Source organism: Chenopodium album, chromosome 6 (assembly GCF_948465745.1).
Source record: "Chenopodium album chromosome 6, dcCheAlbu1.1, whole genome shotgun sequence".
NCBI classification, from domain to species: Eukaryota; Viridiplantae; Streptophyta; class Magnoliopsida; order Caryophyllales; family Amaranthaceae; genus Chenopodium; species Chenopodium album.
In genome coordinates, this window is record NC_137839.1 from 29,204,100 (window position 1) to 29,229,899 (window position 25,800).

General features: G+C 35.7%; 1 protein-coding gene across 1 annotated transcript in view; it reads left to right on the forward strand.

The window, feature by feature from the left end:
* Window positions 1-556: 556 nt before the first annotated feature.
* LOC145635993 (30-kDa cleavage and polyadenylation specificity factor 30-like) overlaps window positions 557-25,800 on the forward strand; it is a 31,005-nt gene continuing 5,761 nt past the window's right edge. The window contains exons 1-6 of the mRNA XM_081687423.1: window positions 557-985; window positions 15,146-15,523; window positions 18,168-18,330; window positions 18,425-18,535; window positions 21,558-21,626; window positions 25,137-25,223. Of these exons, the coding sequence (XP_081543549.1) occupies window positions 612-985; window positions 15,146-15,523; window positions 18,168-18,330; window positions 18,425-18,535; window positions 21,558-21,626; window positions 25,137-25,223 (1,182 nt within the window). The 5' untranslated portion in view covers window positions 557-611. The remainder of the gene's footprint in view (window positions 986-15,145; window positions 15,524-18,167; window positions 18,331-18,424; window positions 18,536-21,557; window positions 21,627-25,136; window positions 25,224-25,800) is intronic.

The window sequence follows — 25,800 nt, forward strand, 5'->3', positions numbered from 1 at the left end:
TTTTTTAATTCGGATTGGATCCAATTGGAAAAATTAAAGAATATGGATTACAGATTGGATTCTGTTTGGGGTTTTAAAAACCGAAAACCGAATTACAAACCGAATTTCAACCCAATACTTGTAGCCCATTTTCTTTTTCAAATTATCCAACCACTTTCCCTTTTCATATATAAACTTTAAAATTAAACCTAATTCTCAATTCTCCTTTTCTCAATATTTTACTCTCTCACAAAGAATGTAGCTAACAAGAAATGATTGTAGGAATTTTCTGGGTGAAGTTCGAGTTTCGGGTTTGAATGTTGCAAAAGAAGGGAACAAATTTCGGTTTGGATTGGATTCTAATTTGAAAAACCGAATTAATTCGGTTCAGATTGGATTGGATCGAATCTGAATTCGATTTGGATTCGGATTGAGATTTCCGAAATCGAATTAATTCGGATTGAATTCGGTTTTGGCTATAATCCAATCCGTAAACCGAACTTTCACCCCATTAGGTGTAACATTTAAAAAAATACGGAGGGAGTAACACTCTTTCTCCAAAAAAAAAAAACCATTTTCCAATTCCATTCCAATGCTTCTAAAACCCTAACCCATCTACCATAACACCATCAATGGAAGACACTGATGGAAGTTTGAGCTTCGATTTTGAAGGCAACCTCGACACTATCCCTAACATCCCCACTGCTTCTAATCCCGTCATCCAACCTGATCCAAATGCCGCCCCTTTCGCCGGAGCCGCCGTCGCAACTGGCGGTTCTGCCCCTGCTGACCAGTCTTCAGGGCAAGGCAATCGCCGCAGCTTCCGGCAAACCGTTTGCCGCCATTGGCTTCGCAGCCTGTGTATGAAGGGGGATTCTTGCGGCTTCCTTCACCAATACGACAAGTCTCGGATGCCCGTCTGCCGGTTCTTCAGATTGTATGGCGAGTGTCGTGAGCAGGATTGTGTTTACAAGCACACCAATGAAGATATTAAAGAGTGCAACATGTATGTCTCTAATTTTTTTTAATCAATTTGTTTGTTTGTGATTTTACTTGTTTTTAAGGTGAGTAGTTATGAATTGTATTGCTTTCCCGTAGATTGATAGCCGAGTTAGTGTTGAATTGTATTGCTTTCCCGTGGATTGACAGCTGAGCTTGTCGGACCGCTGTTAGTGTTGAATTGTATTGCTTTCCCGTAGATTGATAGTTGAGCTTGTCGGACCGCTGTTAGTGCTGAATTGTATTGCTTTCTAGTAGATTGATAGCGGAGCTTGTCGGACCGCTGTTAGTGCTGAATTGTATTGCTTTCTAGTAGATTGATAGCGGAGCTTGTCGGACTGTTGTTAGTGTTGAATTTTATTGCTTTCCCGATTGACTGATAGCCGAGCTTGTCAGACCGTTGTTAGTGTTGAATTGGTTGGCCTGCAATTGTAGTAGGAGAATGGAAGTATTCTTTAACAATGCCATGTTTAACATGATTAAAAGTGATATCAAGGCCTGTAGTTATTGGTATATGCGTTTGTGCTGTACTTCTAGGGGGTGTTTGTTTGTAGGGATTGTAGGTGGGATAGGGATTAATAATCCCTTGTATCCTATAATCCCTTGTTTGTTTAATGGGAATTGTTCTATCCCATATGAAAGGGATAGGGATAAAAAATAGTTAGATTTTTGTAACAAGAGGAGGGGGGGGGGGGGCATGTACAAGGTGTAGGGATTAATTTTGAAATGTAAAAACAATTTTACCCTTAATGAAAGGGAAGGAAGAGGGGAGAGGAGAAATGTTAGTAAGGATAGTTATTTAATTTTACTATTTATTCCAATTTAATTCCCAAATCTTACCAAACAATGGATAACATAATTTTTATCCTTATCCCACCTATTAATTCCCTATCCTTATCCTACCTTCTTATCCTTATTATCCCTATCCCTATTGCCAAACTCCCCGCTAATAGAAATAAGGTGAGCGGGTAGGTGTTGCCAAATACTATTTAGTGAATTATTGATTCTTTAGCAGAATTTGCTCTGTGAAGGCTCGATTAATTAGATTTATTTGGGTTAAGTAACGGCTGGGATAGGAGATGTGGTGAGAAAACACCTTATGTATTCTTATATTTGATGTGTCTTCTTTATTTTAGTAGACTAGAGTGTACCTGTCCATACGGGATTATATGGAAGTGCATTGGCGAGGCTATTGCCTATTGGTGTAGGTACTGGATAGTTATTGAGATTTTTTTTCTCAAAAGATAAAGTGTTAGAATTAATGGATTAGGCTTTTGAAGCTTTCATCTTAAAACTGACTCCTAAATAAATATATACCAGTAGATTACTAAACCACTCCCATTAGATTTATGATGATTGTGCCGGTTATAGTGTAGCCGGTTTTCCATTTTCACATCAGAAATAGATTGAAGAAGAATTTTTTGAGAGTGACCAAGGTGTTGCAGCTGTCCGGATCAGAATTTCTAGGCATGCCTTGCCCATGTGACTCGTAGACTCAAAATTTGTGGAACAGAGGAACTATAAGATTTTATCTAAATTTATTTTTATTAAGAGAATTCTTAATTAATAAAATTCTTGTTTTTTGGGGGGCTAATTTTAAACATCCGTAGTATACATCCTCCTTAGCTCAGATAGTTGTTAATTATTTTCCTTAGTATTGATTGTGTGAAGGAAAGGAGAGTAGGGGTTTTATTGAACATTATATTTTATGATATAAACCTGGCAGCACCGTAGCGGTTACTTAGTCTGACTAAACTTTGTTTAATATATAATTGTATTCTCTAGCCAATAACAGCCTTTGTTTAGAATGGTAGTCGGTAAGCTAATATTTAGAAGAGGAAGTTCAATGAGCAATAAAAGAAGTGTATACCAATGGTACATAGTGAGTGGCTAGTATGTAAAGAGCTAAAGATGGTTCAACAAATTTAAAAGGTATTTATAAGATCAAACACATAAGGGAAAACCCGTTGCCATGCTCTTTTTCTTATAAAGAAAATGACGTATACTTTTATTGAAGAATGTTAAGCACAAGGACTAAGATATAGGGAGCTCATTTTTGTTGTTACCACAACCTTAAGGGGCCAAATAACTTTAAGTTATGAGGTATGGGGTTAATATCTGATCTCTAATTTTGATACATGAAACCTATACCTAATTAAGTGTTTGCTTGCTACATAATAACATAATACCTTTCTCCCTTGTACTTATTTTCTATCTTCTATCATCACCATTTTTTTTATGATCCATCTCTTCTTCTCCAACAAACTCATCTTTGCCATGCTTCTTTTTTTTTTTTTTTTTTTTTTTTTTTTTTTTTTTTTAAATTTTTTTTTTTTTTTTTTTTTATGATCCATCTCTTCTTCTCCGACAAACTCATCTTTGCCATTCTTTTTTCTTTCTTTTTTTTTTTTAATTTTTTTTTATGATCCATCTCTTTCTCCGACAAACTCATCTTTGCCATGCTTCTTTGTGTCGACTTTGCCTTCTCTAAGAACACCTTGGCATCCTACTTCAACAAAAATTCAATGGGTTAAGAGGTTGCTTTTACTATCGTTTTTTCATTTTTTTTTTATTTTAAAAAATTTTAATGCAACAAATACTTTGTTTTAGAACTAAAAATAATTTGGTTTCTAGAATTAAAATTCACATCCTCAATTTAAGCATGTATATATATCTCACAAATCTCACCACATGAAAATTCTACACTACACATAAAAAGCCATGGAACATAAGAGTAAAAGACTGGCTTTAGTTTCAATCTACAATTTTTAACTTTTGTAGCACAAAGTCCTACCTTGTAGCATATTTGGTGTCTATATTTTCCTTCACTTCCTACCTTTGAGAAAAGGGGGAGTTTTCATTGGTGATCTTGTGTCATTGTATATTTTGTTTGATTGCCAAAAGAAATTGCAATTTTCATGAATAACCCAATATTTCTGATTTATATTCAAGGGTGGCATTAATGAGTGTATTTGGTTATTTTATCACTCGAGTGGATAATATTTGTTGATATTTATTGCTTCAAAAAAATGAAAATAAAAAAGAAAAAGAAAAAGAAAAAAAAACTATCACCAACTAAGCAGCTATGCAATCAACTCACCCAGGGAGCCACCATCACCACCATCAGCAGGGCATTGATTTTACCACCAAGCCACAACTCAATAACTGCCACCATCCACCGCATGAGTCAATCTCATCTAGTTGCCTCCAGATGGGTGTGAGAGAGGGGGTATATATACCTATCGTGCTCATCAGATGTTTGTGAGAGGGGGGATATACACCTATTTTGCTGAATAGCGAAGAATGCAGATGTGTGAGAGAGGGGGATTTATATACCTATCTTGCTTAACAATGAAGAATGAAGATGTGTGTGAGAGAGGGTGGATTTATATATCTTTCTTCCTTTCAAGGTTGAATTAGATAATAGAAGATCCTGATCTAGAGTTTTACTTGTAACATGGAGTTTGATAGTTTGGGCTGTTTTATGGGTAGGTTAATTGATTCATATCATAGTCATTTCTTTATTCATTTCCTTTTCCTTTAAATTTAACCTAAACACTCTTTTTTGTTAAGCATGATAATGTATTTTTTTTTTAAACCAAAAACCATTATTAATGATTGTTTATACAAAAATGCCAAAGCATAAGGCCATTTATTAGATTTGCAAACTTTTTTAGCTACCAAATGTAGAGTGCAATTTCATAGGGCCATTAATGAGAGTTCCCCTCATAAATATTGGACATTTCAAGCTGTAATAGAATCCCTTCAAGACTTCAGTTTGTAAAGCAAACTCTAAGGCATCACATGGTAGCCTTTGAGCCTATCATGAATGTCTTCAAAAGAGGATACTTCTTTATGTTTGGTTTCAAAATCTTTCTAAGACGGCGGTTGGGGTGATGGAGAGGGGCAGGGTTTGGTAAAGAAGAATAAGAAAAGGTTTTACGGTTGAAAAATTGTATCTTGTTGGATAGTAAACTCCACTTCAAAATCCTTTGGCTTATAAAATGCTTCCCGAAATCATTTTAAAAAAAATGGCAGCACTTTTAGTGTTGTACTATTCATATATACCAACTTTGACAAGTATCTTAACTAATTATGTGTAAGTTAAAGTACGCCCTTCGTCCCTAAATAATTGACACACATGTCACTACATTAGTTTGGATATTTAACAATATATATGATTAAATATTAGTAAAATAAATATTAAAAAGTTAGATCATTAATACCTATATAACTATATATTTCATGATAAAATTGCTTTTTATACGTTATGTATGGACTGACTTAGGTTGCCGGAAATTATGGCGAATTAAAGCAACAAAGTTGAATGCTTGATTAATAATAGAAGGAGGATTACAAGTTAATAGCTTGAGGCTATTACTCTCCAAGTAGCTTGAGGCTATTACTCTCACCAAGTAGCATGAGGCTATTACTCTCACCTACTCTACTTATACTTAAGATGGTCAAGGATTTCGTTGAAGCTTAACATGTGATACTTAGCTAAATTAGAAAAATACAGTTAAACAACAAAAAAATATATATTGCTTTGATGCTTTCTTTCCTTCTCTTCTTCTTAATTAATTTTGTCCTCTTCTCAATTAGAGCTTCCATAATTCATAAGAGTGTTTGCTGCTGTTGCTTTTTCACCTCCTTGGTTGACTTGCCTTCTTCTTGCATGGACCCGTATGGGTGGTTGACTTGCTTGGACACCTTGACTACTTGGGTCCGGTGACCTTGGGGTTGCTCCCCTCCTTGAGTGTGATTGCATGTTCATGCTCACGTTGAGGAGGAAGTCCCATTGGTATATTGAACACCTTCTAATATTTTTCAAGAAGGCCTTCCATGTATTCTGGTATGGGCCTAGTGGCTTAGGCCTGTACCTCCTCAATTTTGTTGATCTCCACTAAGAGCCTAACCTTTTCTTTACCCATGCTTCTCACCATAGCCTTCAACGAGACATGATTTCTCAAGTGCGGGGTCGCCCCCCAAGGTCACCGGAACTATGGCGATGGCGAATTTCATGACATGAGTTTTCCAATTTGTGATCATGGATCCCAATTTCTTCGATCATTGAACCCCCGAGTATCACCTCGGCATTTCCCAAAGACAAGGGTAAGAACTCCTCGGTGATGGTAACTCCTCCATCTAGCTTGACCTTGGGTATAAAAAAGTGAAGGCGCACTAAGGCGATAGGGGTTCCAGAGCCTAGGCGATAGGCACAAGCGCAAGGCGCGCGCCTTATCTAAGTAAGGCGCACTTTTCTACATTTAGAGGTCCCTTCACTTATGCATATATATATGTGATTGAAATATAATATTAAAACACATAAATATATAAGAAAAACATTGATTTCTCATTGCACATAGTTTTCCAAAAACATCGCCTACAAAATAGTGTATATTATGCACTAGGCCACTAGCAATTAGGAAACAAATATAGTAGTTTTAAAAGGATATGTAAATCTGTCCTCCTTTGCTCCTAGTATCCTATTTAATCATCAAAGCATCAAACATCTCCCATATCATCTCCATTAAGTGATAAGTAGCCTTCATCATCATCTTCATCTTCTTCTTCATTTGCTTGTCCTAATGGCTGCCTTTGTATGGTTCCTTTGCTTGAACTACCAATATTTTCTCCAAGTCTACCTCCTCTTGATCTCAAGTTGAATCTTTCTTCCAAAATTCCGGCCGCACCAGCAACTTGGCCTCATGTAAGATCATCATCATCATCAAACACATGATCATTTTCAGCATCTTCTTCTATCCTTCCGGTTAACCACTCATTGCTATCATCAATATCTTTCAAAGCTATGGGATCAATCTTATCACGAAACTTGTATTTTTGAACCAATGCCCGATTATACTTAACACACACCAAGTCATTTAAACGAGATTGTGTGAGTCGATTCCTCTTTTTTGAATGAATCTGTCAAAACAGAATATATTTAGCTATAACCACCAAGAAATTGACAAATCAATTTTAATAAATAATTAGAAGGAAACACCACTTACATGTTCAAAGGTACTTTAATTTCTTTCACAACCTGATGCACTACATGTAAGACTTAAAATCTTTATGGAAAATTGCTGTAAAGTAGGTGTAGAAGAACCATAACAAGACCACCACCTACAAAATTAAAATTTACATTATAGAGATTAGTATGTAATTAGGTGAATAGTTACAATTAATTGAATTGATATAAGTTGCTTACATGGAGCTTTAGTTTTCCTATGCTTTATAGCCATTTGATTTCCAAAGAGACCATTTGCTTGCTTGTAAGAAGTGAGCTCAGTCATAATCTTGCTTGCTTGTCAAGTCGAGGGACCAACCTTTGGATGCACTCATATAATCCATTTACTACCTCTTCACATTGCTCAGTTTCGGGATTATCATAAAAAATTCAGGGTTCAACAAGTGTCCAACAGCGTTTAAAGGACGGTGTAGTTGACATTCCCATCTCTTATCAATCATCTCAAAGACTTCTTTGTATTTGGACTCATTTTGATTGAATGATGTTGAAATTGCTTCTTTGGCACGGTCCATTGCCTTATATATGTAGCCCATAGGAGGTTTATTTTCACCACAACCTTAGTGCACGAACTAATGGACCTGTTAGCTTCAATGCATACACTGTACCATTCCAAAAGGAAGGCATCATAACCGTTTCAGCTGCTTCTTTTTTGTCTCCTGGTTCCTTAGCCCATTTGCTACTTCTCCATTGTTGAGAAGTAAACATTTTTCTTAGATTGTGTTGTTGCTTGTGTATTGATGATAATGTAATAAATGCAGTAGCAAACCTTGTCGTTGCTGGCCTTAACAAGTTCTTTTGGTTAGTGAATTGTCTCATCAAATTTAGAAGACCAGGGCGTTGATAAATGAAGCTATTCATTTGAATTGCCCTCTTTAGGACTCTTTCAATGATAGGAAGTCGTCCAATATCTTCAAGGATAAGATCAATACAGTGAGTTGCACACAGAGTCCAATACAAGTGTGGATAATTTGCCATTAAGAGGGTACCTAATCAAAATAAAGTTATATAAGAAACTAGTGAAATAATAAAATAAATTTGAAACAATTTTTTTTTTGTAAATTTCTTACCAGCAGCAACATAATTGCTTCCATTGTCTGTGATAACTTGCACAACATTGTTTTCTCCAAGTCAACAATAGCACTTAGCAGGTTATATAGTTTGTTCCCCGTCTTTATATAGCTTGAGGCATCAACAGATTCAAGGAACATACTTCCTTTCGTACAATTGACTAGAAAGTTGATGATTGTCCTACCACATTTATCAGTCCACCCATCCGACATAATAGAACATCCTGATTTGGCCCATTCTTCTTTGTGACTTTTCATGATCTCATCGACATTCTGAACTTCCTTTTTAGAAAAGGAACCCTGACATCATATGCACTTGGAGGCTTCATTCCAATTCCGACTCTAGTGATAGAATCAATAGCAATTTTGAAGCTAGGATAATTAAGAGCATTGAATACAATTCCAACATCAAACATCCATTTTGAAAAATCTGCACATGCCTTCTCCCTTTGTTCTTTCTTGTAAGATTCATTAAGGGTTTTTTGTGTACCCGGTGTTTGTGTACGAGATTTAAAAAAAGCATCCATTGGACCAACTTGTTTTGCTCTTTTATCATTGCTTGATGCTCTGACATTCATTGGCCTTTTTCCTTTTGAGTTAGATCCCAACATTTGCAATTCATTATCTTCATCATCAAGGTCAGGTCAAACTCATGCATCAAATTAACTTGCTCTCTATTACTCTTTCTCTTTAACATGTATTCTATTATTTCTTCTCTCACATGATCAGGACACTTTGGACAAGATTTTATGTTTCTGTAACCACTAGCCAAATGTTGTTTAAGTCTGAATATTCCTCCTTTGGCCACTTTCATACAATACTTGCAAGTGACATTGGTCTTATTATTTGGATTAGCTAAATATCCATGTGTCCAGCCTATATCAGTTCGTTTGGTGCCATCCTCCTCCATATCTGTCATTATAAAAGAACAAGACTTAAATACAAATTATATTTGTAATAAATTATAGGAAAATTTGTCAAAAATAAGCCAACCTTTAAGCGGTTAGCTCAAAATAAGTCAACCTTTTAATTAACTAAGAATAAGTCAACCTTTTGGAGGTATTTTCTTTGATTGAGTATTAACCTGTTTAAAACTGGTAAAACAAGTTAAAATGACATGTGTTTTGATTTTATTGGTTTGGATTTTAAGATTTTAATTTTGATTTTTTACTTACTTTCAATTCAATTTTAGTTTAATTTTTTAATTTTTTTACCCCAATCTCTGCCTCCTTCCTCCTTCCTCCTCCCACCTTCCACCGTCCCCTTCTCTCTCCTCTCCCAACACCACTCTATTCTCTCTCCTACTTAACGCCAATATTGACCATAATCCATGGTATGTAAAAATGTTAGCCTTTAGTTTTTATTTTTTATTTAATTTTAATTTTTTTATTACCCAATTCGTGCCCCACCTTCCCTCTTCAACAAACCCAAATTAAAAAGTTGGAAGTGTGGAGTGGAAAGACAGGTAGGTCCATGACAAAGTTGTAGTGAGGGAGGCGGAGGCGGAGGCGGCAGCGTATGAGGTTTTAGAATAGTCCAATGATGAAGATGATGTCCAGGAGAAGTATTGTATTGATTATCTCGGAGTTTGAGGGTGACGCGTGCGATGAACAGTTGGAAGAGTTAATGGATTTCTAGTGGTTGATTGATGATTTGTTTTGTACTTTTGTGTGTGTGTGTGTGTGGGGGGAAAGTAGTTGTTTTGTGGTGGTTGCAGAGAAAAATGGTGAGACGGTGGGCGGCGGTGGAGGCAAGGCTGCGCTTCAAGGGGGCATGTTGCTATGATGCGGTTGGGGTAATGGGATAATTGGTTGGCAGACGACAATGGTGGTTGGGTGGCTTGAAGATGGTGGCTGTGTAGACAGTGGTTTTTGGGTGGAGGATTTTTCAATAAAATTAAATAAAATAAATAAAGTGACTTGTTGTGAAGGTTGTAGGTAATTTGGCCTAATTAAAAATAATGTCATATAAAAGTTGACTTATTCTTAGTTAATTAAAAGGTTGGCTTATTTTGAGTTAACCACTAAAAGGTTGGCTTATTTTTGACAAATTTTCCTAAATTATATTACTATATATTATTAATGGAATATAATATTTAAATGACAGTAGATGATGAATAAAGTAGTCAACAAATTAAATAACCACATATTATATTAAAAGCAATTGATTAAATAAAGTATTTTCATATAAATGTTGTTGGTTAGTGGTGATGTCAGTTTATTAAATTAATGTAGACCATGTGGCTTTTTAGGTAGAATGTGACAAGTGGTTGATAGTTGATATTTGCATTTATTGTTTATATAGATTTTATTTGCATGCAAAAATTTACAGAAAAGAGAAGTTATAAAGGTTCTAATCTCTACAAAGGACATAAAGGTTGGGTCTTTTTCAAGTTAGAGAGATGATAAAAAATCTGGCAAACAAATTGAAAAAAAAAACGGAAGGAAAATCAGAAGAGACAGAGAAGAAGCATGGAAGAAAAAGAAAAAGAAATAGAGAAGAGAAGAAATAGAAAAAGAAAAAGAAAAAGAAAAAAAAAAAGAAGAAATTTGGTTGAAGATTACATACCTGGAGATGGAGATGGCCGAAGAAATCTTCAACAAACAGCTAGGGCCGGCTACAACAATCTTCTGTCTTCTACTCTTTTTTTTTTTTTTTTTTTTTTTTTCTAGTGTTAAGGATATTGTGGACCACAAAATAAACCAGATAAAATATAGTAGAACTTTCTAGCATAGCACTACATACATTATTTTAATATAAAGCATAACAGTAAAAAGAAAAAAGTAACTTTTTTTAAAAAGGCACAACTAAGCACGCTTTCTGCGCCTACTGGCTTCACGCGCCTCGATGCGCCTAGTTGCGCCTCATTCAAAACGCTTCGCCCAACAACAAAAAAAGCCCCTACCCCTAAACGCCTATCGCCTTAACGCCTAGGCGCGCCTTAGGCGCGCTTTTTCAAACACTGGCTTGACCACCAATTTCTTGCACACTCCTTGACCTTTCACCGAATCTCCATTCCCGAGAGCCACATCGAACTCACGGTACTCACCCTTCCCGTACACTTCTAGCGGCAACTCCGACACTAGTTGTGTCGAAATGAAATTATGGGTTGCCCTCAGTGATTGAAAAAGCGCGCCTAGGCATTGAGGCGCAAGGCGATAGGGGGTAAGAGCTTTTTTGGGTCTCGGCGAGGCGTTTTCAATTAGGCGCACCTTGGGCGCCCGAGGCGCACCAAAAGCGCACAAGGCGCACAAGAGGCGCTTTTGAAGCAATTTTCTGTCAATTTTTTAACTGTTTATACAGTGCGCCTCACTTCAAAGAGGCGCATGAGGCGCACCTAGGCGATGCAAAACCCTTATCGCCTTAGTGCGCCTTGAGCTTTTTATACATTGCTTGGGTCAATCATTACCACTACCCGTCGCTCTTTTACTTCACCACCAAGCTTCATGGTCTTTGAGTTTGAAAGTCCCACCACCGAACACAACGACACTTCAATGGCGGGTTCATTAGTTGCCCACGTTTCTTCTCCTTCATCCCCTTATCCTCCATCGTTTTCCTTTTCATCGGCGACCATGAGGGTGAGCTCCTTCCGTTTATAACGGTGGTGCACCCCTCATCTTTTGTCACACCTAAAGCACAACCCTTTTGCCCTTCGATCTTGTAACTCTTATTTCGTCAATCGTCGAGTGGACCCTACCGCCTTACGGTCAAAGCTATATTGGGTTGCACCACACTGAGGCTTGAGACGGGGCTTGATTAATCATAGAAGGAGGATTACAAGTTATTAGCTTGAGGCTATTACCAATGTATAAAAAAGCTCAAGGTGCACTAAGGCGAGAGGGGTTCCGCTGCTCCTAAGGCGTGCCTCTTTGAAGTGAGGCGCAATATATGGGCTGTTAAAAATTTTTGGCTGAAGTTTGCCTCATGTGCGCCTCGTGCACCTTACCCGAAACGCCTTGCCAAACCTCGTGCGCCTTGCATCGCCTTGCGCCTCAGCGCCTTTTTCGCTATTACTCTCTCTAAGTAGCTTGAGGCTACTAATCTCACAATGTGTTTACACTCAATTTCTGGATATCTTCTCTGCTACCGAGATTACTCTACTTATACTACGATGGTCATGGATGACCATGAAGCATAACATGTGATACTTAGCTGAATTAGAAAAACATAATTAAACAACAAAGAAACTAAGTTGCTTTCTTTCCTTCTCTTCTTCTTAATTAATGTTGTCCTCTTCTCAATTGGAGCTTCTATAATTCATAAGACTGTTTACTGCTGCTTTTTCTCCTAGGTGGTTGTATTGCTTGGACACCTTGACTACTTGGGTTAGTGACACGTTACTACAAAACAATGTTCGAATTTAGTATATAATAGTAAATAAAAGTCAAACGAGTAAATTATTTAGGAATAGAGGGAGTATTCATGTACACTTTTAATTGAATTAGTCTAATTGTTTATTTTCTTCATGTGAACTTTCTTTTATACTACTCCATCTATCCTTGATTTCTTGCATAACTTTCCTTGTTAGGCCATCTTAGATTACTTGTAACCTACAACTTAGATTTGTTTAGGAGTGTTGTGATATGGGCATGGGTATGGGTACAATTATGACATGATATGACAATTTATGTAAATCGGGTTTAAATTTGGACAACATGACATTTACATAATACAATATATTTTATAAATAAAAAGAGGGTGTTAGAAAAGCAAAAGAATAACAAAAAAGTTCTAGAGCAAACCTTAAGACTTCATTTGCTTCGATGTAAAATGTTTTCATAGAAAATGATTTTTCCATTTATCCTTATTTTCCTTTGTTTGTTTTTTGAACGGGGGAAAACATTTTTCCCAATGGTAGAAAATTACACCTTATTGGTGGAAAATATTTTCCTTTACTAGAAAAGGGAAGCCACGTATTCCTTCCTCCTCCTCATCCCTTTTTTACTTTCCTCTCATTAATTGTCACATTTCCACTTCTATTTTTTTTTTCTCTATAATTTTTCTTTTATGGCAAATGAGGTTTTCCTTGAAAATGTGTTTTTCTATGAAAACTAAATTTTCATCGAAAATGTTTACTTCAAACCAAAACGCGCCTAAATGTAGAAGAGTGTCAAAAAGAAAAAGAAGGTGACAACTTCATGTTTTAGATGGTGCTATTTAATGTTTTAATTTGAAGTGTCGCACTTCGAGTAAGGCTTTGATTGATTGTCGGGTTAGGTAACTCACAAAGTAGTACCATGTAATTTTTTACAAATGGGTAAATTCTCTCTCTCTCTCTCTAATGCTTACCACTAGACCTTTACCACTAGACCATGTAGGCGATCGAAGGTGATGGACTTGCATCTCCCTTGCGACAAAAACCCCTATATATGTGGGCTTTGTATATGTTCGGAGATTCCCCAAGTGTATAACTTGTGGTATCCTTTTTTTTTTTTTTTTTTTCCTTTTGACGGGAACTTGTGGTATCTTATCGTAGTTGACGTATTCAAGTGCACAATGTCAGGTTTGAGATGGATTTGTACTAGTATTTGGTGTCATGTTGTATCACCACGTGTTTATCCCTGCAGTATTCTCTTACTTCACTCTGGCTCCACTACCTACTAAATATAATAAAATACCACATCTTGCTGAATATTTATTTCATTTCATTGTAGTTGTGTTTTTTTATTTAGCATACCGGTTTGCCAATGCACTACTTTGACTTTGAACATCTTTAATTATATTTGTAAAAAAATCGTTAAAGACATTTTAATAATATATTACAGTAGTGTAGAAGGTATTTCTCACTAATTTTATTGAATGGTGCTTTTGGACAAATATTCCTTATTGCTCTTCTTTTTATTATTGAGGTAAAGTGACAAAATTAATTCTGTGGATATCACGGTCTATCATATCCTTATCTCTAACTTGTCATTTTGGGACATGTTTATTTTCAACAGAATTAGAGGAGTTCTAAGCTGCCTTTTTGCGTTGATTGTGATTTGGTAGTTTATATAAAATGGGCTCAACAAAACATCATCTGTGGTAGCTAGGATAAGGCTATGCTGCACACATTTAAACTGTTCTTTATCCTACTCACTTTTGGAGTCTCGTCTGAGGCGTTAGGCTAATAATTGTAATGCTTCTAAAAAGCGTCCTTTTTGTTTTGAAACCTCTTAGCGATTAGATTATAGATGGATTATGCTTCAGAAAATCAGAGGTAAATGGTGGTGCAGAGCAGTGAGAGAGAAAAAAAGAAAAGAAAATAAAAGCTTCTCACCCACCACTCTCTCCTATTATAACTATACCCCTCCATATTTTCTCAATCCTACCATTTAATGTTAATCTATTTATTTAAGTTTTAAATATTATTTAAGATATTTAAACATTACAATCAAAAGTTTATTGTGTTTACTCGCGTTATATTATTTGGTTATTAAGATTAGTTTACTTGATAAACTCTCGATTATTTTTTTAATCAGTTATTTTTTTTTTCTATCTCATTGGCTATTTTTTTTCCATTAATCAACTTATAGTTTAAGTGCTTATAATATTAATAATAATAACAACTGTAAGTTAATTATTAATAATAATGACAATAATAGTAAGTGGAATTGGAAAAAAAGTACTTACGTCGAAAATAGAGATTTTTTAAAGGATGTCAAAATATGGTAAAATGGGTGTCTATTTATAATTAAAAATAAAATTTATGATCGATGGTTTTTTTTTTTAAGTTATAAAAATTAATAAAATGTAACATGCGTTTTTTTTTTTGGTGGTGGTGGGGGGGGGGGGGGGGGGCAGAGCTGCCACATTTCAGCAGCCCGCCATTAACGAAGTACTGTAGCATTTGGAATTTCCTTATGGCGTTTGGAAATTTCTCATGGGCATTTCTTGTTTCATCCATGAGTGTTGCTGCTTTTTTTCTTCCCCCCACCATTATATCTCCTCATGGGCACTTTTTTGGCCATCACTGAGAGTGCTCTTATAGGCATTTACTGGATGTTAAATTATTGCATTGCAAGAGTATTTTAGTATAATGATAGTCTGCATTTGTGGTTCTAATTTTAAGTTGGATCACTGACTGTAGGTACAAATTGGGTTTCTGTCCTAATGGGCCAGACTGTCGTTACCGACATGCAAAGCAGCCTGGACCTCCGCCTGCTGTTGACGAAGTACTTCAGAAGATCCAGCAACTCACCTCATACAGTTATGGTGTCTCAAATAGATTTTCTCAACAACGGAATACAAATTATTCTCAGCAAGCAGACAGATCGCAGTTTCCACAAGGTGCTAACACTGCAAATCAAGGTTCAGTCCCAAAATCTACAGCAACAGAGTCTTCCAACATACAGCAACAATTACAGCAGCCTCATCTGGCTGGTCAGGACAACATACAAAATCTTCCCAGTAATTCATCTAGTCAAACAGGCAGGACAGCTACTCCACTTCCTCAAGGGATAACTAGGTGTGTCCAGAGTGCTTAAGTTTTCTATAAGGTTTATGATTCAAATTATTGTATATGATGTTTTATTTCAGGGATAATATTCTTGTACAAGCTGTATCTTTGCCTTTGCACATATAAAAAGTATATCTGGAACCTAGACATATACATATACATACATATATATATATAGGGGAAGGCTCTTGTGAGAAATTTTCTTATGTGAGAATTTTTCTTACGTGAGAACACTCTTTATGTTCTAAATTTTTACTCGTATGTTCTAAATTTTAAATCTGATGTTCTAAATTTTTCCTTAGGTGTTCTAAATTAAATCAAATGTTCTAATTTAGTACTCACATGTTCTAAACCATAAATTAGTTAAGTTCGATGTCATAAATTTTAAATAACTTGTTCCAAAATTTTAACTGGTTCTAAATTTTAAAACGTGTGTTTTAAGATTTTTAATTATATGTTCCAGATTTTAAATTGTATGTTCTATTTTATTACTCGTATGTTCTAAATTCTTTACTCACACTTAATATATTGTATATCAGTTTGTTCTAAATTTTAATTCAGATGTTCATAATCTTAAATCATATGTCTAAATTTTACTCATATGTTTAAAATTTCATAAAGCAAATTTTATAAATTTTTAATCACTTGTTCTAATTCTTAAATTTGATGTTCTAAACATATTACTCACACAAATGTTCTAAATTATTACTCATATGTTCAAATTTTTAATTTGAATCACATGTTCTAAATTTTAACTCGCATGTTCTAAATTGTAATTCACATGTTCTAAATTTTAAATCAGTTCTCATATAAGTATGAATTCTCACATATGAACCTATTCTCACCAGATCCCTCCCCTATATATATATATATAAAATATTTCTACAGTGGCTATACAGAAATGGTGAAATATGTTTCATTTTTTTTTATTGTTGATACCTACTTTATCCTTTTTATAGAGATCTTGGCTTTCTGCATTTTTGTTTGGTCAAGGGGTGTTGGTACAATGACCATAATTTCTTATTGTGATATATAAAAAATCCCTAGTTTCCTTTAAGTGTGACACCTTCTGCGGACCAACATACTTATATTGCTGTATGAGGAACTGATTGGTGTTAGATAAGGGGTACACTTTCCTCTTTGTTATTGCATTGGACCACTAATTTTTTTAGGTTTTTTAGATGAAAGTGAAACTAATTGGTATATTACTGTTCCCATAATTGTATATTTCTCTATAAACTTCAATAAATGATAAGAGTTATTTTAATGGGCTTGGAAGGGGCAAATCTCATGTGTAAATATGGAGAACCAGTAATTTGAAGATCCTTAAAAGAAATTAAGAGAGTAATTTGTACTAGAAATTTCTCCTTTTTTTTCCTTCTCTTATTTACCTTACCACTGGATCATTAAGGCCCCCCGGGGGGGGGGGGGGGGGGGGGGGTTGGAGGAGTATGTGTATTGAGAACTTTGAAATTTACTGTTGGCAGGCTCCTAGAAAGCTACACTTACCTTGTTTCATTTAATATTTGGTCCAAAGAGAATAAGGTTTAGCTCACAAACTTATATTAATTTTAATTAGTTTTGTTTTGCAAACACTTATTCTTTTTAAACAAATTTCTACCTTGGCATCAATGCAGTAAATTAACCGTTGAATACCATGAATTACTTGGGGAATAGTGTTTCTGTCTGAATTCATTGTGCTTTTCTTTGTAAATACATCATGGACCAGTTCTTTTGAATTTATGAGGGCACTTAGGGTATAGTGTTCCTTGTCTATTCATCTTTTACCTCTATTGTTATTGAAGATTCAGTGTTATTTTAACAATATGTACTTGCTGGACCGTTCTATATTCTATATAGGATCTGAGAAGGTGAAGGTCCTGTTGGCTTTTTTTTTTTTCTTGTTAAAATTGTTAAAGCGGAAGTTGTTGACATAAAGTGTTATATTGAACTTATGCACCCACACTGTTTGGAGATTAGAAGTTCTATTCAGATGAAGTTTGCATACAGTTGCATTATATGGAGGTTCAGGACAAGGAGGGTAGAGGATATGGAACTGGTAGCAACTTGTTCTATTTTCTAGTGTTGTTCAGTGTTTCATGGGATGGTTAAGGAAATTTGTTTTTTGCTGTAATCCTTAATTCATGTGCTGTATTGATGTTCTCTTGCTCTATCAACAGGAACGTTGTAGTTGTAGAGTATTGTTGTTTAGTTTACTCACTTGCTACATTTCTATGTGAGTTGATTTTGTTGTCAAATAATAACTCTTTGAAAGAACTTGATGATATTCAGGCACACTAAAGCTGCTATAATTATTTCATTTAGATTATTCAATATAAACGCATGCTCTGATATACCTGCACCAATGCAAACCATCTAGCTTCACATGTCTTCCAAAAACCGTATCTTGCAGCACAGATTAGCATATTTAATGTGGGTAAAGAGGAAAATGGGAAAAATGGGGAGCGGAAGGGAAGGGTATATAAAAATTACCAGATCATGTATATAATGATGCCATGCTTATCATATCAGTTTCATCCCTTTGAAACCAAGTTGACTCTTTGCAAACAATTTCATTCATTTTTCTGGTTGGGGATTTTTATAAAAAACTTTCTTGGATATTCTTCCTTCATTTCAATTTGTTGAAATACAGGTATTTTATTGTGAAGAGCTGCAATCGTGAAAACTTGGAGTTATCTGTTCAACAAGGTGTATGGGCTACCCAAAGAAGCAACGAAGCCAAACTGAATGAAGCTTTTGATACTGTTGAGCATGTAATCTTAGTTTTTTCTGTTAACCGTACTCGACATTTTCAGGTGGGGTTTCGTAATTCTTTCTGGCAATTTAGATGATGATGGGTTTGCCAAGTTTATAGACACCACTGATAGAATGCTTATTTTCTACTGCTAGGGCTGTGCAAAGATGACATCGAAAATTGGTGAGACTGCTAGTGGTGGTAACTGGAAGCATGCACATGGGACAGCGCATTATGGGAGAAATTTCTCAGTCAAATGGTTAAAGGTATGTTCATTATGAAATAAGTTGTAATTGCAATTTACAATTATTTTAATTTTATCTTTTTTTGTGAAGAGCCAAATGTGGAATAATTTAGTATATACTTCTTCCGTTGTTTTAAGGTTGGAACATATTAAATTTCGCACATGTTAATACATGATTTCAACCATTAATTTATGTAATTATCAGTATGACAGTAAAAAATGTGGAAAGTTGATATTTGACAGTTATACATTGAGACATATCCCACTTGATTACGATTTGCCTTGTGTAAAATTTACCAATAATAGTCAAAGAAGAGTATGTGAACAGTGCTAAAGTCAACACTTCTTTTTTTTTTTTTTTTTTTTTTTTTTTTTTTTTTTTTGTTTTGTTTTATAAGGTTTTTAGTTGATGGACATTGTAATTTGTTGCATACAGTAACTGGCTTCTATAAGAATAACTAGATGAAGCCCGTGCTTGTCAGTATTTTTTTAAAAAAAATTTATTTTTCATATTTATGTGATTAAAATTGCTATTATATTAGTTTTAGAATATTAGATAAAATTCCTAATATTAAAAGATAATATTTTGTATTTAATTAATTTAAACTTTAAAATTTCATTTGCTAATTTTGCTTACGTGGCAGTTGAATTATTTAATTGTAAAAGAAATTAATAATCTCTTACTTAATTGACTACTACTTAAATTCATAATCCTACGTGGCGCGCTAAGAAAATTAAATCCTACGTGGCTCTCTAAAAACTCGGGGAAAAACTCCCCTTTATATATATATATTAGATTTATGAGAACATATAAAACCAATGTACTCCATAGACTTGGTATGCTCACTTCCTTTTTCATTTTTCTCAAATTTGATTGCCCATGTCTAAAAATGGCAAGGGCCCATGGTTTTGGCTTTAGATGATCAAGCAACATATTTCTTAAAATTATGTGCCATGTTAAGTGAGCACATTGATTAGGATGCGGGAGTAGAATGAAAGAAAAGGCTATTTTTTTTAAAAAAAAAAAACCTATCACACTACGTAGATGTTTGAAAGAAGAAGAAGAATGGAAAATTTAGGGTGAACAGGTAGAATAACTACCAAAGTACATACTCAATCTATAAATACATAGTCGAAATAGGGCTTAATTGTCCGAGCTCTTTTATAGAGTGCTCTCACTAGGATTTAGTCTAGCCGGAGGTCCCGAACTGGTTCAAAAAAATAGTTGGATCGAATTAGTCTCGTATTGTAGACTCAAACCTCCACGCTCTTTAGCACGAGATTTTGAGCTAATCTGACCCCGCGTTACCCGACTCCGAGGGAAAATAAGAGGGATAAATTGGGAGAGTTTAAACAAATGCTTTAAGTACAATATCTAGAAGTACTGCGCTTAGCCGCTTACAGGCGGAATCAAAGAAATAATGTGATGTTTTTTTCCATAAGACTGCTTTAATCTGTCAATGGGCTCTCATGTAGTTTATGTTTAGCAGTTAACCATAAACTTTGCGTTTAAATCCCCCAAGAAGGGAGTTTGGGTTCTGTCTTACATCTAACCTAGGCAAGTTTCTTGGTGTCCAAAGGCCACCCCTTGCCCGCCCGTCACCAATTGGCACACTAGCCTAGAGCAATGGGCTGAGGAGAGGTGTACTCTTTTCTGGCTAAGGGGGTCCCGTAAACCTAGCTCGTAGAGGTAGGAGCATTCTATATGTAGGATAGGGAATCAATTTCCAGCTAATTTAGCTAACTTCCCAGCGATGCACCGCTCTCTACTATAATATAAATATAAGAAAATCTAAGAAAGATAATAGCCCTATAATAGAAAACTGCCATGAATTACACACACACAAGTAGTGGCTCGGCTCGTTTTTTCTTTTTCTAGTGGAAAGACATTTATCTCTGAGAAAAACACATAAAATTTTTACGGTTTCGTCAGTTCGACTAAATCATGCAGTATTTTCTTGATGGTATGAGTAAGCGATAGGGTTTGGTGGACTCACCCACTTCAAAGGTGGAATGTCCGTGTGATGAGTGTTATTGGACCTAGCAGTAAAATTACAGGTCCTTTTGAATTGGGTTTCCACTTAATCACCCACTTCAAAGGTGGAACGTCCGTGTGATGAGTGTTATTGGACCTAGCAGTAAAATTACAGGTCCTTTTGAATTGGGTTTCCACTTAACACCATCCTTTTTTTCCTCACATATTGTTGTTTAGTTTCTTTAACTTTTTTATTTTTCTTGTTTCATTTCTCATGGACAGTTCCCTATGTTGATTCATTTTACCTGACTTCAAATCATTATGGGAAACGGCAATGTTGTTGTTGTTGTAATCTCTGTTACATGGACTCCGCAAAAATCATCACGTACCCGTGTCGACACGACATGACACGGACACGGTTGTGAAATTCGGGTACGAGACGGCAGTTTCAGTGACAACTAGAGCTTCATGTTCTTTAAGCTTCAAAAATGGCAGCAAGCTTGAGCAAGAAGACCGTTCAAATTTACTCCATTTAAGAGAAGATAAGAGAGGAGAGAGGAGAGAGGAGAGAGAAATAAGAAATTCATGGTTGAAATTAAATGTTTGACTGACACTAGACCCCAAATAACTTTCTTTCTTTTTTTTTCTTTACCGTGTGGACCCACACTCCACTATCTCAATTCAATTTTTTATTTTTAATGTACTCCCTCATTCACTCATTGTAATACTTGTATTCCTTGTGTCCGATTATACTACGAATTATTTTTATTTTTTGTTCACTAATGATAAAAACATATAAAATTATAAAACTATATTTTTTTTGCAAAAAATGAAAGTGCCGTGTCCCCGCACTGGTGTCCAAATATAGGACAGAGTCCCCGTGTCCTAAAATTTTGGAAATTGACGAATTGGACACTCGGACACGTGTCAGTGTCCGACACACGTACCCGAGTCCATGTAACATAGGTTGTAACTCTTTATGTGATGCTGTCTTACTTTCCCAAATGAATTATACTGTTTTAAAGGTCCATATACACATTTAATGACACTATTTGCTTCATTGTGGCAGTTGTGTGAGCTGTCTTTCAACAAAACACGACATTTGAGGAATCCTTACAATGAGAATTTGCCAGTGAAGGTATTTTATGGCTTTGTTTAGACAACAACAGTGCTGTATTTTGACTAGCAAATTCAAATGCTCTATAAAATGTTTTTTCAGATTATGCACCACATATTCTTTTGTCTTTTAACTAGCATTTTCTTTTTATCTTATGTAAAGACATTTGGTTTTTTAAAGTTAATGATATGGTTCAACCTAGGTTAGAATAGTGTTTAAATCTATAGTTTTATAAATTAGTATATTTAATTCATATGTTCAATGCCTTCTTTAGCTGATTTAACTTAATGAGGGGTCGTTTGGTTCGCACGGGGTAATCAGAATGGAATGAACAAAGGGAAAGACAAGGAATGGAATGAAAATGCCTAAAATTTGGGGTGTTGTTTGTTTTAAAAACAAAGGGAATGAGACCCACCACTCCCACCACCACACCACCACCACACAACTACCCAACGTTCCCACCACTAAAACACCACCGAACCACTCGCTGCACCTCCCTCACCCTTCGCCACCCTTCTCCGACCATCCCCGCTCCTCGCAAAACCTTCCTCATCGAAATTGAAATTAATCACTTAATCGAAACAAGGGTGGTGGTGAAGGTTTTTGAGGGATGGGGGAAGTACGACAACCTCCGACGAGGGTTGAGGGAGGTGCGAACATGGGCGGCGAATCCCGACAAGGGGTTTAGGAAGTTTTTCAAGGTCGGCGAGTGGTGGAGGAGGGACACGACGGCCAGAGGAATGCTTTTGCGGGGACGTAGAAGGGGCGACGAGGGTCAAGGAAGGGGCGGCGAGGGTCGAGGGAGGGGCTCCGGTGGTGTGAGTAGGTAGGAAGGTGGTGATGTGGGGGTGGTAGGGAATGGGAATGGAAATACCTAGGGGGGTGGGTAATGGTCTTAGAAGGATTTGGGGGAATGGAGGGGGTAAAGGGAATGGGAAAAAATGATTAACAAACACCAACAAAGGGAATCAGGGTGGTTGATTCCCTTTCCCTTTGATGATTACCCCCAACCAAACGGCCCCTGAGAATGTTAGTCTGATCTTAAAAAATGTGTTGCAAAATGGTATAATCCAATAGTGTTTTAGCCTCCACGTTTAGGAATCTAATAATCTATGTAATGCTTTAACATTCTTTATGATTTGAGATGTAGGAAGAGAATGGAATTTTATTTAAAAGCTTGAGTTTTAACACATTATCCATTGAAAGTTGTCCCTTACTTCTTCCATTTCTGTAGGCACATTTTCTCTTGCAAATATTGAACTATGATCATCTTTAATGATCTTTAAGGAAAAATTATTAGTTTATATTTTGAATATATATGTGAAGACAATTTTAACAAAACACAACATGTCTATATTTTTTGTTACATTTAAATTATAAAAGACAATAAAAGGGGACTGTGTGAATAGTGCTAAAATCTAAACATATCAACTAAAGAAATGGAGTAAGTAAAGGGTTGTACCAACAAATATTTCTAATATCTACAATTAAAGGTTGGTCCACTTTTTTTCTTTCAGATAAAAGTATTCCACTATCTCATATCTCCTCCACCTTTCTCATGGAAAAATCGGTTTATTTAATCTCAACTTTTGGTTTATTCACTTTTATTGGTTCCAACCGATTATAATAGAGACATGTGTCACCACCTCCGGAACCCCAACCCCCTGAAACGGCCACTTCCAGCAGCCCAACCCCCCGAAATGGCCACCTCTCCCCACCTCGACCCCCCGAAACCGCCGCCCCTCAGCCTACCACTACAAAACTGTCTCCCTCAGAAATTTTGAGGCTTAATCTCCACTCAGGTTGCATTTCCGGTATTTTATTGCCACCCCCTCCCTTTCCTAGCCACAAAACCCCTTCCCTTCCACTTCCCCTTCCCCATTGTCGCCTCCTCCCTTGTCGTTTCCCTGCGCTACCCGCTGCAGCCAACATTTACCCAATTATAACTCTCTCTCTCTCACTCTCTCTCTCCCTCTTTTACCACTTAAATAAACTGTTTCTCTATATTTTAGGGTTATCCACATGAACCATCAAACAAAATTCGGCTAGAAATACCGTTACATCTCGTCGAAGTTTGTATCCACGGCGATTATCCATAAAAGAAACAACAAACAGGAGAGAGAGTCGGAAAGAAAGAGAGAAAGGGGGAGGGGTAGTTTTTTTTTTTTTTGGGACTGGGGGTGGGAATTTGGGTGGTCTTGTTGGTTGGAAAGGGGGACGGTTTTGGGTGGTGTGGGTGGTTTCGGTGGTGGGAAATGGGGCGGTTTTAGTGGGGGTGGGGACTGCTGGAGATGTGGTTGGGGGAAGTGGCGTGGCTGGGGTGTTTTTGTTTATTTATTTATTTATTTTTATTTTTATTTTTTTTTTATAAATTTCATTTCATTTTTGACCAATTACGTGGTGGGACGTGTCAATAAAAAAAAAACCCTATTTAACAGGTTATTAGTCACTCGGGACCAATAAAAGCGAATACGCCCCAAAGTTCGGATTATTTTAAAATAATCTTGGCATTATTTAAAGCGAATATGTGAAAGTTGAGGTTTCCAAAAATATTTTAAGTAGCCCACTCCAAAAATTCCTACAACTATGTGCGCAACAAAGTGCTTAAAGCTGTATGGGATGGAGGGAGCAATGATCTGTTACATTGTCACTAATCTAACGTATTAAATTTTGTTTTATTCGGATTGTTTCAAGTAATAACTCAACAGTTTTTATTATCTCTCAACAAACTAATTTACTCCTTTGGAATCACAAAATATAACATTATGGGGAATTAACCAAATTCTGAAAGCAAACAAAAATTTAAAGTTACAAGAAGGCAAATGCAATCTTATTGATTTAATTAAGGTAAAATTGGTATAAATCACCTTTTTTGTCCAACTTTTTTTAAAAAACCACCTTTTATTATTTTTTTTTATTTGCTAAACCACCTTTTGAGTACCTAAATTTTTTATTGCACCACCCCTATTTCAAATCTAACAAATTGCATCTCAACCATCCACTTCCAAATCATCAACCATAGCAAAACCTTCCCTTCTATCTTAACCATCACTTCTATTACCTCAATTTATGGGTTGAGAATAAACAAATACTACAATTTAATTTTTGTAGCAAAATTAGGTTTGGTTTTTTAGATCTTTACTCAATTTAGTCATGCATTTATATAGACGGAAGGTTTAAATGTTTTTGGGGGTGAAAAAATACATGATTTAGGAGCGAAAGGCACAAGTTATGGGCCCCTTTGACGTCTCAGTTAAATTTTTCGTCAAAATTTGAAATAAGGGTTTGTGCTATCAAGAATTTAGGTACTTAAAAGGTGGTTTAGTAAATAAAAACAACATAAAAGGTGGTTTTTTTTTAAAAAAAGTGGGACAAAAAAGATGGTTTTTACCAATTTTGCCTTTAATTAATTACTAAACTTTGAACAAAAGGGTCAAACTTTAATCTTTTCTTTGAAATCTTTGTATATATGGTTTTGGATTGTGGAAATTTCTAAAATTCTTTATTTTCGGTTTTAAATCGTTGTTTCAGATTAGTAGAGATTGCCAGGAGCTTGAGCCTTCTGTTGGGGAGCAGCTGGCTTCCTTGCTTTATCTTGAACCTGACGGTGAACTTATGGTATGTTTGTTTATATGGTTTTACCATGAAATTGTTATTTTAATTTTTTAAAATTTCAACGTAGAATTACTTAAGCACCTGAAAATATTGCATCTCTTCTCTATTGTGAATCTCATGTCATATGATCTGTGGATCCTGTAATCTCAGCTGGGAAGACCATATTAGATGTACAGAAAACTGATAATAGAAGCCTAGATGGACACATGAACCCAATTAATACAACGTTATAGTCTGGAATGAATTAATGTGAGCTGATGGAGTTTCTGATATTGTCTTATTTGAGACCTTAATTTTCCATATCAGCTGTGGGTTGACTCGGAACCTTCCATACTGTATATTTCTTTTCTGATGCTGGAAGCAGAATTTTCTCAAACAATTTTATTTCTTATTTTCATATGGGTATTATTAAATGCTGAAATGGCTGTGGGAGAACATTAATGATATATAGAGAATTAATTTATAGGAGATATATGGACACGGGAACCCAGTTTTGTCAGTGGGTTTAGTCAGGATTCAGTGTTTTCAGACCCAGGTTTCTGATCCAGAATGATATACATGATACTAATCAAAGATCTTT